This window comes from Penaeus vannamei, chromosome 33 (genome assembly GCF_042767895.1).
Source record: "Penaeus vannamei isolate JL-2024 chromosome 33, ASM4276789v1, whole genome shotgun sequence".
NCBI classification, from domain to species: domain Eukaryota; kingdom Metazoa; phylum Arthropoda; class Malacostraca; order Decapoda; family Penaeidae; genus Penaeus; species Penaeus vannamei.
In genome coordinates this window covers 24,147,532-24,160,031 of record NC_091581.1, presented here as the reverse complement: position 1 = coordinate 24,160,031, position 12,500 = coordinate 24,147,532, and the positions used below count along the sequence as shown (strand labels likewise).

The window sequence follows — 12,500 nt, the reverse complement described above, 5'->3', positions numbered from 1 at the left end:
CAAAGACAAAACAAACGAAGGAATGAAAGCCAAAGACAAAGAAGACGAAGGAATGAAAGCCAAAGACAAAACAAACGAAGGAATGAAAGCCAAAGACAAAGAAGACGAAGGAATGAAAGCCAAAGACAAAGCAGACGAAGGAATGAAAGCCAAAGACAAAAAAGACGAAGGAATGAAAGCCAAAGACAAAACAAACGAAGGAATGAAAGCCAAAGACAAAGCAGACGAAGGAATGAAAGGCAAAGACGAAGAAGACGAAGGAATGAAAGCCAAAGACAAAGAAGACGAAGGAATGAAAGCCAAAGACAAAAAAGACGAAGGAATGAAAGCCAAAGACAAAAAAGACGAAGGAATGAAAGCCAAAGACAAAGAAGACGAAGGAATGAAAGCCAAAGACAAAAAAGACGAAGGAATGAAAGCCAAAGACAAAGAAGACGAAGGAATGAAAGCCAAAGACGAAGGAATGAAAGCCAAAGACAAAGAAGACGAAGGAATGAAAGCCAAAGACAAAGGACACGAAGGAATGAAAGTCACAGACGAAGAAGACGAAGGAATGAAAGCCAAAGACAAAGCAGATGAAGGAATGAAAGTCACAGACGAAGAAGACGAAGGAATGAAAGCCAAAGACAAAAAAGACGAAGGAATGAAAGCCAAAGACAAAAAAGACGAAGGAATGAAAGCCAAAGACAAAGAAGACGAAGGAATGAAAGCCAAAGACGAAGAAGACGAAGGAATGAAAGCCAAAGACAAAGCAGACGAAGGAATGAAAGCCAAAGACAAAGGACACGAAGGAATGAAAGCCAAAGACGAAGAAGACGAAGGAATGAAAGCCAAAGACAAAAAAGACGAATGAATGAAAGCCAAAGACAAAGAAGACCCCCCTCACCCCCCCCCATCCCCCGTCGCAAACACAAACACCGTCTGGTTGTCAAGACGACGAAAATGGGGGAAAGAGCGACAAGGCGACAAAAGAGCTCCATAAAGCGAGGGTGAAAGAAGGAGAGGATCCGAAACAACGCCATCTTGACAGTCTTTGGAGGTGAATGGTGCTTTAAAACTTTTAATGGGTTACTTCAGATTAGGAGAGGCCGTTTCACACTCCATAAGTAATTAAAGGGAGTGTGTTTCGTCTTACCTTTATGATTTCTTTTATGTGATTAATGATATGATTTGGCTGCGTCACATACACTACGCGTGTTGTATGTAGAAGTTAATACGATGATAGACGAGTGAGAGGGAATGTGGTGTGTTTGTGTTGTATTGTGAGATTAAGTAATATGAGGTAGAATTGTTTTACAATTTAATGATATATTTTGTTGTTTTTATGTGATGCTTATGTGTTTTCATCTTTATTAGGTGGGAAAAAGCTGAAAATCCGACACCTAATAATCAATGTCAATAATCATGATAATAGTCATAATAATAACATAATCATCAGATATTTCATCATAATATCAATATTATACCCTTATCACCATTGATCATTATCATCACTTTAACGATAGATATTAGTATTTTTCCCAATAATCACTTTATTAACGAATGCCTCCTCTTCCTCCCTTCAGCGACAACAAGACCCTGGATGAAGCCTGGATCATACCCTCATCACCACTGACATTATCATCATCACAATCGTCATTATCATCACTTTTACGATAGATATTAGTAGAAGTTTTCCTCTTCCAGAATACTGTGACAACGACAAGACCCTGTTCATGCCTGGATCATACCATTGACATTATCATCAGTATCATCACTTTTACGATAGATGTTAGTATAAATTTTCCCAATAATCACTTTATCAACAACTGCCTCCTCCTCTCCCAGCGTACTGCGACAACGACAAGACCCTGGATGAAGCCTGGATCATGCCCTTATCACCATCAAAATCATTATCATCCCTTTAACGATAGATATTAGTATGTTTTCCCAATAATCACTTTATCAGCAACGACCTCCTCCTCCTCCAGCTTACTGCGACAACGACAAGACCCTGGATGAAGCCTGGATCATACCCTCATCACCATTGACATTCTTATCATCACAATCATCATTATCATCCCTTTAACGATAGATATTAGTATGTTTTCCCAATAATCACTTTATCAACGACGACCTCCTCCTTTTCCAGCGTACTGCGACAACGACAAGACCCTGGACGAAGCCTGCTCGCGCCTCACGGGTGACGCGGTCCTGCACTCGATGATCCGGGTGGAGGCGTCCCCCGTCCCCTGCCCGTTCCCCCACACCTACACCTTCACCTACAACTTGGGTCACGCCGACTGCGAGTTCCCGAGGAGCACCGTCGACTCCTGCACCGAGGACTGGAGGATGCTGTTCCGCTACCAGGCTTGTCCGGATATACAGGGGACGGAGAGCACCAGTGAGTGTCGTCGTGTGCGGGGCCCAGGGTCGCTTCTGTTTGGGGGGGGAGGTCCTGTTTCGCCCTCTTTCTGTCTGTCTGTCTCTGTCTGTCTCTCTTTCTTTCTTTCTTTTTCTCTTTCTTTCTCGCTTTCTCTTTCTTTCTCTTTCTCTTTCTTTCTCTTTCTCTTTCTTTCTCTTTCTTTCTTCTCTCTTCTCTCTTCTTTCTTTCTCTCTTCTCTCTCTTCTCTCTCTCTCTCTCTCTCTCTCTCTCTCTCTCTCTCTCTCTCTCTCTCTCTCTCTCTCTCTCTCTCTCTCTCTCTCTCTCTCTTCTCTCTCTCTCTCTCTCTCTCTCTCTCTCTCTCTCTCTCTCTCTCTCTCTCTCTCTCTCTCTCTCTCTCTCTTCTCTCTCTCTCTCTCTCTCTCTCTCTCTCTCTCTCTCTCTCTCTCTCTCTCTCTCTCTCTCTCTCTCTCTCTCTCTCTCTCTCTCTCTCTCTCTGTGTTTCTCTTTCTTCTTCGTATGTGTTTTTTAGATGTATGTGTATGTTATGTATACTGTTATATGTGTATATATATAACGATGGATATAGGTATTCAATGATAGATAGATAGCTTTTTAATGATAGATAGATAGCTATTTAATGATCGATAGATAGCTATTTAATGATAGATAGATAGCTATTTAATGATAGATAGATAGCTATACAATGATAGATAGATAGGTGTTGGTAGATATACTGTAGTTAAATTATAGAATATAGATCAATGTAGGCCTATGTGAAAATAATTAGATATAGGTAGATATGGATAAAGATAGATAAGTATATTGAATAGATAGATAGATCAGTATATAGATATTGATAACTAAAACTCATATACATATAAAGGCAGATATGAACAAATAGTTAAATACTGATAAATATTGATATAGGTAGACAGGCACTATAGATTCCAATATTCCAACCCTCTTCGCATACTAAATGTCTTTCAAACCCCCTTTTCAAGCACCTGCATAGAGGCTCCTTTCACATGCATAGTCGAACTCTGGTTATGCATGCACTGTGCTTCTCTTATGCTTGCAAGCTCTCGGGTATTTGGGATCTGTTTGCATGTGGTGGACACGCCCTCGCTAGCTCTCTGTCGGTTTACTTGTCCCTTGCTTTCTTCGGTGCGTGTCTGTTTCTTTCTCTTCGTCGTCTGGTCCTTTTTTCCCTTCTTTTCCTTATACTTTGTCTTGTTCTATTTTTTCTTTTCTTTTTTTTCTTTTGCCTTTTTTTTTTTCTTCTCTTGCTCTTCTTCTTCTTTCTCCTCTTTCTCATTCTCATCTTCTTTCAAATCATCTTCATCCTCCTCCTCCTCTTCCTCCCCTTTTTCCCCCTTTTCTTCCTCTTCTTCATCTTCATCCTCTTCCTATTCTTCTCCATCCTCTTCCCCCCTCCTCCCCTTCCCCATCCTCCTCCTCCTCCTTCTCCTCTCCTTCCTCCCCCTCCTCCTCCTCCTCCTTTTCCTCTCCCTCTTTTTCTTCCTCCTCCTCCTTGTCGTTCTCCTCCTCCTTCTCTTTCTCCTCCTACCCTTCCTCCTCCTCCTCCTTCTCCTCCTCTTCCTCCTTCTCCCCGCCTCCTCCTCCATCCCTCCTCCTCCCTCCTTCCTTCTTTCCTCCTCCTCCCTCCTCCTCTTCCTTCTCCTTCCCCACCTCCCCCTCCTCCTCCTCCTCCTCCTTCTCCTTCTCCTCCTCCCTCTCCCCTTCCCCTTCCCCTCCTCTTCCTCCTCCTCCTCCTCCTCCTCCTCCTCCTCCTCCTCCTCCTCCTCCTCCCCCTCCTCCCCTCCCCCTCTTCTGACTATAACCACCGTCCAAAAAATAAAGTATTTTGACTTTGACTTTGAAACCTCTTGTTCCTCTTCCTGAACTAAAAGTATCCTAAAGGTACTCCTTACCCCCCCTCCCCTCCACCTCTTACCCCCCCCCCCTGAAAATAGAATAAGAAAATAAGAATAAATAAATAAATAAATATGTATATGTAAATAAATAGATAAGAATAAATAAATAAATATTTATATATAAATGAATAAATAAATAAATAACTCCATGAATAAATAAATAAATAAACCTCCATAAACAACAGACAAGACTCTCTCTCCCAGTATTTTGCTATGCTTACAGTGTATATAAAGTTCTTCTATACCATTTTCTATTCAGTCCGGCCCTTTGTTGTTCTCCCCCTGTATAACATCCCCCTTTGTGAATCTCTTGTTATAGTGTTCCTTTGTAGTTCTATCGGTGTAAATGAACGTTCAACTTCCCCCCCCCCCGGCCCCTTCTCCTACCCCCCCCCCCTCTGTGTCTCTTCCAGTGCGTTGTGTTCCCCGTTCGTTGGCTTGGTGTGAACGTTCGTGAGGTATGAGGGTATTAGGATGTGTGGATATTAGGATGCAATATTGTATGGATATATGGATGTAAGGATGTGTGGATATTAGGATGTAAGGATGTGTGGGTATTAGGATATAAGGATGTAAGGATATTAGGATGGAAGGATGTGTGGATATAAGGATGGAAGGATGTGTAGGATGTAAGGGTGTGTGGATATTAGGATGTAATGGTGTGTGGATATTAGGATGTAAGGGTGTGTGGATATTAGGGTGTAAAGGTGTGTGGATAGTAGGATGTAAGGGTGTGCGGATATTAGGATGTGTGGATATTAGGATGTAAGATTGTGTGGATATAAGGATGTATTGATATTAGGTTGTAAGGATATGTGGGTATTAGGATGTAAGGGTGTGTAGATAATAGGATATAAGGATGTATGGATGTTAGAATGTAAGGATATGTGGATATTAGGATGTATGGGTGTATGAGTATGTGTATGTATGGATATTTGGATGTAAGGATGTGTGAATATTATGATATAATGATGTATGGATGTTAGGATGTAAGGATATGTGGATATTTGGATGAAAGGATCAAGAGATATTTGGATAGTAGGATATTAGGATATGCGGATAGTATATTCGGATATGAGAGTATTTGGATGTTAGGATAGTAGGATATTGATATATCAGGATAGTAGGATAGTCGGATATTTGGATGTGATGGAGGGGGGTGAGGGGCGGATCGGATAAACGGGGATGTGGATAGAGACGAGAAGAAAAGAGAAAGATTATGGATAGAGGAAAAGGATGTTTGTTTGAGACTGTACTGAGGAAGGATGGTTTGGTGATGGAAGGATAGGTAGATGGATAGTTTGGTGATCGAAGGATAGGTAGATGGATGGTCTGGTGATGGAAGGATAGGTAGATGGGTAGTTTGGCGATGGAAGGATAAGTAGATGGATAGTTTGGTTATGGAAGGATAGGTAGATGGATAGTTTGGTGATCGAAGGATAGGTAGATGGATAGTCTGGTGATGGAAGGATAGGTAGATGGATAGTTTGGTGATCGAAGGATAGGTAGATGGATAGTTTGGTGATGGAAGGATAGGTAGATGGATAGTCTGGTGATGGAAGGATAGGTAGATGGGTAGTTTGGTGATGGAAGGATAGGTAGATGGATAGTTTGGTGATGGAAGGATAGGTGGATGGATAGTTTGGTGATGGAAGGATAGGTAGATGGATAGTTTGGTGATGGAAGGATAGGTAGATGGATAGTTTGGTGATGGAAGGATAGGTAGATGGATAGTTTGGTGATGGAAGGATAGGTAGATGGATAGTTTGGTGATGGAAGGATAGGTAGATGGATAGTTTGGCGATGGAAGGATAGGTAGATGGATAGTTTGGTGATGGAAGGTTAGGTAGATGGATAGTTTGGTGATGGAAGGATAGGTGGATGGATAGTTTGGTGATGGAAGGATAGGTAGATGGATAGTTTGGTGATGGAAGGATAGGTAGATGGATAGTTTGGTGATGGAAGGATAGGTAGAGGGATAATTTGGTGATGGAAGGATAGGTAGATGGGTAGTTTGGTGATGTAAGGATAGGTAGATGGATAGTTTGGTGATGGAAGGATAGGTAGATGGGTAGTTTGGTGATGGAAGGATAGGTAGATGGGTAGTTTGGTGATGGAAGGATAGGTAGATGGATAGTTTGGTGATGGAAGGATAGGTAGATGGATAGTTTGGTGATGGAAGGATAGGTAGATGGATAGTTTGGTGATGTAAGGATAGGTAAATTGATAGTTTGGTGATGGAAGGATAGGTAGATGGATAGTCTGGTGATGGAAGGATAGGTAGATGGATAGTTTGGTGATGGAAGGATAGGTAGATGGATAGTTTGGCGATGGAAGGATAGGTAGATGGATAGTTTGGTGATGGAAGGATAGATAGATGGATAGTTTGGTGATGGAAGGATAGGTAGATGGATAGTTTGGCGATGGAAGGATAGGTAGATGGATAGTTTGGTGATGGAAGGATAGGTAGATGGATAGTTTGGTGATGGAAGGATAGGTAGATGGATAGTTTGGCGATGGAAGGATAGGTAGATGGATAGTTTGGTGATGGAAGGATAGGTAGATGGATAGTTTGGCGATGGAAGGATAGGTAGAGGGATAGTTTGGTGATGGAAGGATAGATAGATGGATAGTTTGGTGATGGAAGGATAGATAGATGGATAGATAGGTAGTTTGGTGATGAAAGGATAGGTAGATGGATAGTTTGGTGATGGAAGGATAGATAGATGGATAGATAGGTAGTTTGGTGATGGAAGGATAGGTAGATGGATAGTTTGGTGATCGAAGGATAGGTAGGCGGGTAGTTTGGTGATGGAAGAATAGATAGATGGATAGTTTGGTGATGGAAGGATAGGTAGATGGATGATTTGGTGATGGAAGGATAGGTAGATGGATAGTTTGGTGAAGGAAGGATAGGTAGATGGGTAGTTTGGTGAAGGAAGGATAGGTAGATGGATAGTTTGGTAATGGAAGGATAGGTAGATGGATAGTTTGGTGACGGAAGGATAGGTAGATGAGTAGTTTTGGTGATGGAAGGATAGGTAGATGGATAGTTTGGTGATGGAAGGATAGGTAGATGGATAGTTTGGTTATGGAAGGATAGGTAGATGGATAGTTTGGATAGATGGGTAGTTAAGGCAGGTAGGATTGGTTAGTGGAGGGATGGATGTGCGGGTAGAAGGATCCGAGGTGATTGGCTTTAGCGTGATTGATGTTGTCGAAGGTGAAATGTTTTAGTAATTTATACGTCTTTATCTGCACGCAAACGCACGCACGCACGTAGGCACGAACTCACACACACTCACTCACTCACTCACTCACTTACTCACACACACTCACCCTCCCCCCCACACTCAACCCCCCTCTCCACACTTACCCCTCCCCCCACACACACTCACCCCCCATTTCCACCCCCCCACACACACTCACCCCCCCACCCCCCCACCCCCACACACACAAGCATGCATGGACTCCAGAGAAGCAGCGCTAATGAACTCCCTTCTCCCTTTTTTCCAGTCGAGGAGCTGGTGTGTCTGGGCGTGTGGAAAGAAGGGAGCAATTACTACCTTGTCGGGAAGTCGGACCATCCGCTGGCCACGTCGGACGAGGACAGGTACGTACCCGGTGACCGAAGGAGGGAGAGAGGGAGAAGGAGGAGGTGGGGGGGTGGGGGGTGGGGGAGAGGGGGGAGGAGGAGGGTGGGAGGGAGGGGGAGAGGGGGAGGCGGAGAGGGGAGAGGGGGAGAGGAGGGAGGGATGGGGGGAGAGGGAGGAGGGTGGGAACTACCTTGTCGGGAAGTCGGACCATCCGCTGGCCACGTCGGACGAGGACAGGTACGTACCCGGTGACCGAAGGAGGGAGATGGAGAGGGAGGGAGGGAGAGGGGGAGGAGGGGAGAGGGAGAGGGGGAGGGAGGGAGGAGGAGAGGGAGGGAGGAGGAGAGGGGAGAGGAGGGGGGAGGGATAGGGGGAGAGGGAGGAGGGTGGGAAGGGGAGGGAGAGAGAGTGAGAGACAGGCAGATAGACAGACAAAGACTGAAAGCGAGAAAGAGAGAGAATAAAATGGGCTTATTGAAAAGTGGGACAACCTTTCTTTGTGTCAACCCATTCTGCGTGTGGTCTTTCAGGTGGATTTTCCTCCTAATACTCACCTACCGGATTTTGGTTATGCAATTTTGTTACTATGTTTAGTGATGTTTTTCTCCATGTATATTTTTGCACACTTAAGGTCACTGACTTCCTTTTTGATTTAAGCAAAAGAAAAAAAAAAAATAAATAAAAAAAAATAAATAAAATTCGTCTTAAAATAGAAAGCGACGTACAGAATGACATTCGTATATATAAAAAAAATCAAGCAAAAAAAAAAGAAAAGAAAAAGTTCGTCTTAAAATAGAAAGCGACGTACAGAATGACATTCGTTTATAAAAAAAAATAAATAAATAAAATAAAATAAAAAAACTCGCGAAAGAAATCAATCTGCACAGTCATATCTGCAAAACATGTCCCCTACCCTCTCCTCTCGCAAATTTAAAAAAGCGGCAGCGCTGTGCAATATCGTTCAAGTTATTGCAATGTACTCCTATTTCACCCTTTGACTTATACACACGCTCCTACGCTTAGGCCGAATTTTAAACCCTTTGGAAATTTATTCTGGGGCAAAAATCGGATCAGCCTGTCGCAAAATCCTCCGCCGGACGTAATCGGAAGTAATGTCCTTAACTTCTGACTCTCGCGCGCTTCTCTGTTCTCTGTTTTATTGTTCGTTGTCTCGCTGGCTCTCGGTGGGGGGGGAGGGGGAGGTGGGGGGGGAGGGGGAGGTGGGGGGGGAAGGTGGGTGGAGGCGGGAGGGGAGGGAAGGGAGGTAGGGAGGGGGTGGTTGGTGTTAGGGGTGGGGGTAGGGGTGGGAGAAGGGAGGCGTGTGGTGTTGGGGGTGATTAGGGTGTGTAAACTCACATAGACACGCGCGCGCACGCACACACACACACACACACACACACACACACACACACACACACACACACACACACACACACACACACACACACACACACACACACACACAAACACAAACACATACCTACACACTCACAACCTCCCCTCTCCCCCCTCCTCAACCATAGCTCCTCCCCTCCCCCACCCCGCCCCCCCCATCAAGCGTGCCTCGCCCCGGCAACGAGACTTTCGCCCCCCTCCCCCCTCCCCCCCCACCGTCTTATCTCGACGCTAAATAAATGCAAATTATAGCCACCGTTATCGGCCTCCGCTTGCGCCGTCGGGCCCTTAACTCCGCTGTCTAACTACGCGCTGTCTAATTCCTCGCCTGTCCACTTATACACACCTACGGGAGAGGGAGAGGGAGTGGGAGAGGGAGAGGGAAAGGGGGAGGGGGAGGGAGTGGGAGTGGGAAAGGGAGTGGGAGAGGGACAGGGGGAGAGGGAGTGGGAAAGGGGGAGGGGGAGAGGGAGGGAGAGGGAAAGGGGGAGGGAAGGAGAGGGAGAGGGAGAGAGTGGGAGTGGGAATAGGGAGAGGGAGGGAGAGGGAGTGGGAGAGGGAGGGAAAGGGAGAGGGAGAGGGGGAGAGAGAGAGAGAGAGGGAGAGGGAGGGAGTGGGTGTGGGAGAGGGAGAGGGAGGGAGTGGGAGAGGGAAAGGGGGAGGAGGGAAAGGGGGAGGGGAGGGGGAGTGGGAAAGGGGAGGGGGAGTGGGAATGGGAGAGGAAGAGGGAGGGAGTGGGAGAGGGAGAGAGATAGGGAAGAAGTGGGAGGGAGGGAGAGGGAGAGGGAGAGGGAAAGGGGGAGGGAGATGGAGAGGGAGGGAGAGGGAGGGGGAGTGGGAGGGAGGGAGAGGGAAAGGGAGAGCAGGGAGATGGAGTGGGAAAGGGGGAGGGGGAGAGGGAGTGGGATAGGGAGAGGGAGAGGGAAAGGGAGAGCGAGGGAGTGGGAGAGGGAGAGGGAAAGGGGGAGGGGGGGGGAGGGAGAGGGAGAGGGAGATAGGGAAAGGGAGTGGGAAAGAGAGATTGGGAGTGGGAGAGTGAGAGTGGGAAAGAGAGATTGGGAGTGGGGGTGTGAAGGAGTGGGAAAGTGAGAGGGAGAGAGTGGGAGTGGGAAAGGGAGAGGGGAGTGGGAGAGAGAGAGGGAGGGAGTGGGTGTGGATGTGGGAGTGGGTGAAAAGAGGGAGTGGGAGAGGGTGAGAAGGAGTGGGAGTGAGGGAGTGAACAGGGAATGGACAAAGAAAGGGAGAAAGAAGGGAAGGAGATTAAACAGGGAAGGGAGAGGGAAAAGTGAGGGAATAGAAGAGGGAGGAAAAGGGAGAGAGAGAGGATTAGTGGGAGGAGGAGGAGAGTAGGGAGAGAGAGATAAAAAAATGCGAGGGGAGCGCAAGCAAAAGGGAGAGGGAGAAGGGGATGGAGAGATAGATACAAGGAAAGGAAAGGGAAAAGGCAGAGAAGGGGAAGAAAGGAAAAGAAAAGAAAGAGAGAGGAAAAAAGGTAAAAAAGAAAAAAAAATGCGGACGAAATCAAACGGAGAATTCTCTCTCGAAATATCGTGGCCTTTGTGGTGGCGGGGAAAATGGTGGGCGGTGGTGGTGGTGGTGGTGATAATTGTGGTATTGGTGGTGAGTGGTTGTGGTGTTGATGGTGGTGGCGGGGAAAATGGTGGGCGGTGGTGGTGGTGATAATTGTGGTATTGGTGGTGAGTGGTTGTGGTGTTGATGGTGGTGGTGATAGTGAATTGTGATGAATTTGATGATGGTGGTGACGGGGAAAATGGTGGGCGGTGGTGGTGGTGGTGATGATAATTGTGGTATTGGTGGTGAGTGGTTGTGGTGTTGATGGTGGTGGTGATAGTGAATGGTGATGAATTTGATGATGGTGGTGGTAGTGAAAATGGTGGTCGGTGGTGGTGATAATTGTGGTATTGGTGGTGAGTGGTTGTGGTGTTGATGGTGGTGGTGATAGTGAATTGTTATGAATTTGATGATGGTGGTGACGGGGAAAATGGTGGGCGGTGGTGGTGATAATTGTGGTATTGGTGGTGAGTGGATGTGGTGTTGATGGTGGTGGTGATAGTGAATGGTGGTGAATTTAATGATGGTGGTGGTAGTGAAAATGATGGTGGTGGTGGTGGTGATAATTGTGGTATTGGTGGTGTGTGGTTGAGGTGTTGATGGTGGTGGTGATAGTGAATGGTGATGAATTTGATGATGGTGGTGACGGGGAAAATGGTGGGCGGTGGTGGTGGTGGCGGTGATAATTGTGGTATTGGTGGTGAGTGGTTGTGGTGTTGATGGTGGTGGTGATAGTGAATGGTGGTGAATTTAATGATGGTGGTGTTGGTGATGATAGTGACAGTGGTGGTGAGTTAAATGGTGGACGGTTATGATGGTGATGGTGGTGGTGATAGTGAATGGTGATGAATTTAGTGATGGTGGTGGTAGTGAAAATGGTAGGCGGTGGTGCTGGTGATAGTGACAGTGGTGGTGAGTCAAATGGTGGGCGGTTGTGATGGTGATAGTGAATGGTGGTGAATTTAGTGATGATGGTGGTGGTGATAATGAATGGTGGTGAATTTAGTGATGATGGTGGCAGTATAAAGGGTGGGTCTGTGATGGTGGTGATTGTGAATTTAGTGGTAGTAGTGGTAAATTAGATGGTGGGCGGTTGTGATGTTGATGATGGTGGTGAATTTAGTGAAAATGGTGGGCAGTGGTGGTGGTGGTGATAATAGTGACAGTGGTGGTGAGTTAAATGGTGGGCGATTGTGATGTGTTGTGTTGATGGTGGTGATAGTGAGCGGTGGTGAATTCAGTGATGGTAGTGGCAATGAAAACAGTGGGCGGTGGTGGTGGTGAAGATGATAATAGTGATAATGGTGGTGAGTTGGCCATATTAATGGGCGGATATGCTGAAGGTGATTTTAGTTGATAGTGAATGGTGATGAATTTAATTATGAAGTGATGCTGATGTTGTTGGCTATGAGATGATAGTGATGATGGTGATGATAATGATGATGATATATACGAGGCTGCAGTTGCAGCGGTAAAATTGTGCCATTATTGTGGTAACAGATGATTGTGAAAATGCAAAGTGGAAAAAAGTGGAAGATGGGGAAAGGGGCAAGTAAGAATAAGAAAAAGGGAGAATAACAAAAAGTAGAAAGAAGAATGAAGAGGAAAAAAAAGTTACGAAAGTGAAAAAAACAAAGA

General features: G+C 45.7%; 1 protein-coding gene across 2 annotated transcripts in view; it reads left to right on the top strand.

Annotated features, from left to right (window-relative positions):
- Nucleotides 1-12,500, top strand: part of LOC113802789 (argus) — a 552,144-nt gene that overhangs the window by 498,483 nt on the left and 41,161 nt on the right. For both annotated transcript variants that reach the window (XM_070144913.1, XM_070144912.1), the window contains exons 5-6: nt 2,132-2,383; nt 7,816-7,912. In XM_070144913.1, coding sequence (XP_070001014.1) covers nt 2,132-2,383; nt 7,816-7,912 — 349 coding nt within the window. The remainder of the gene's footprint in view (nt 1-2,131; nt 2,384-7,815; nt 7,913-12,500) is intronic.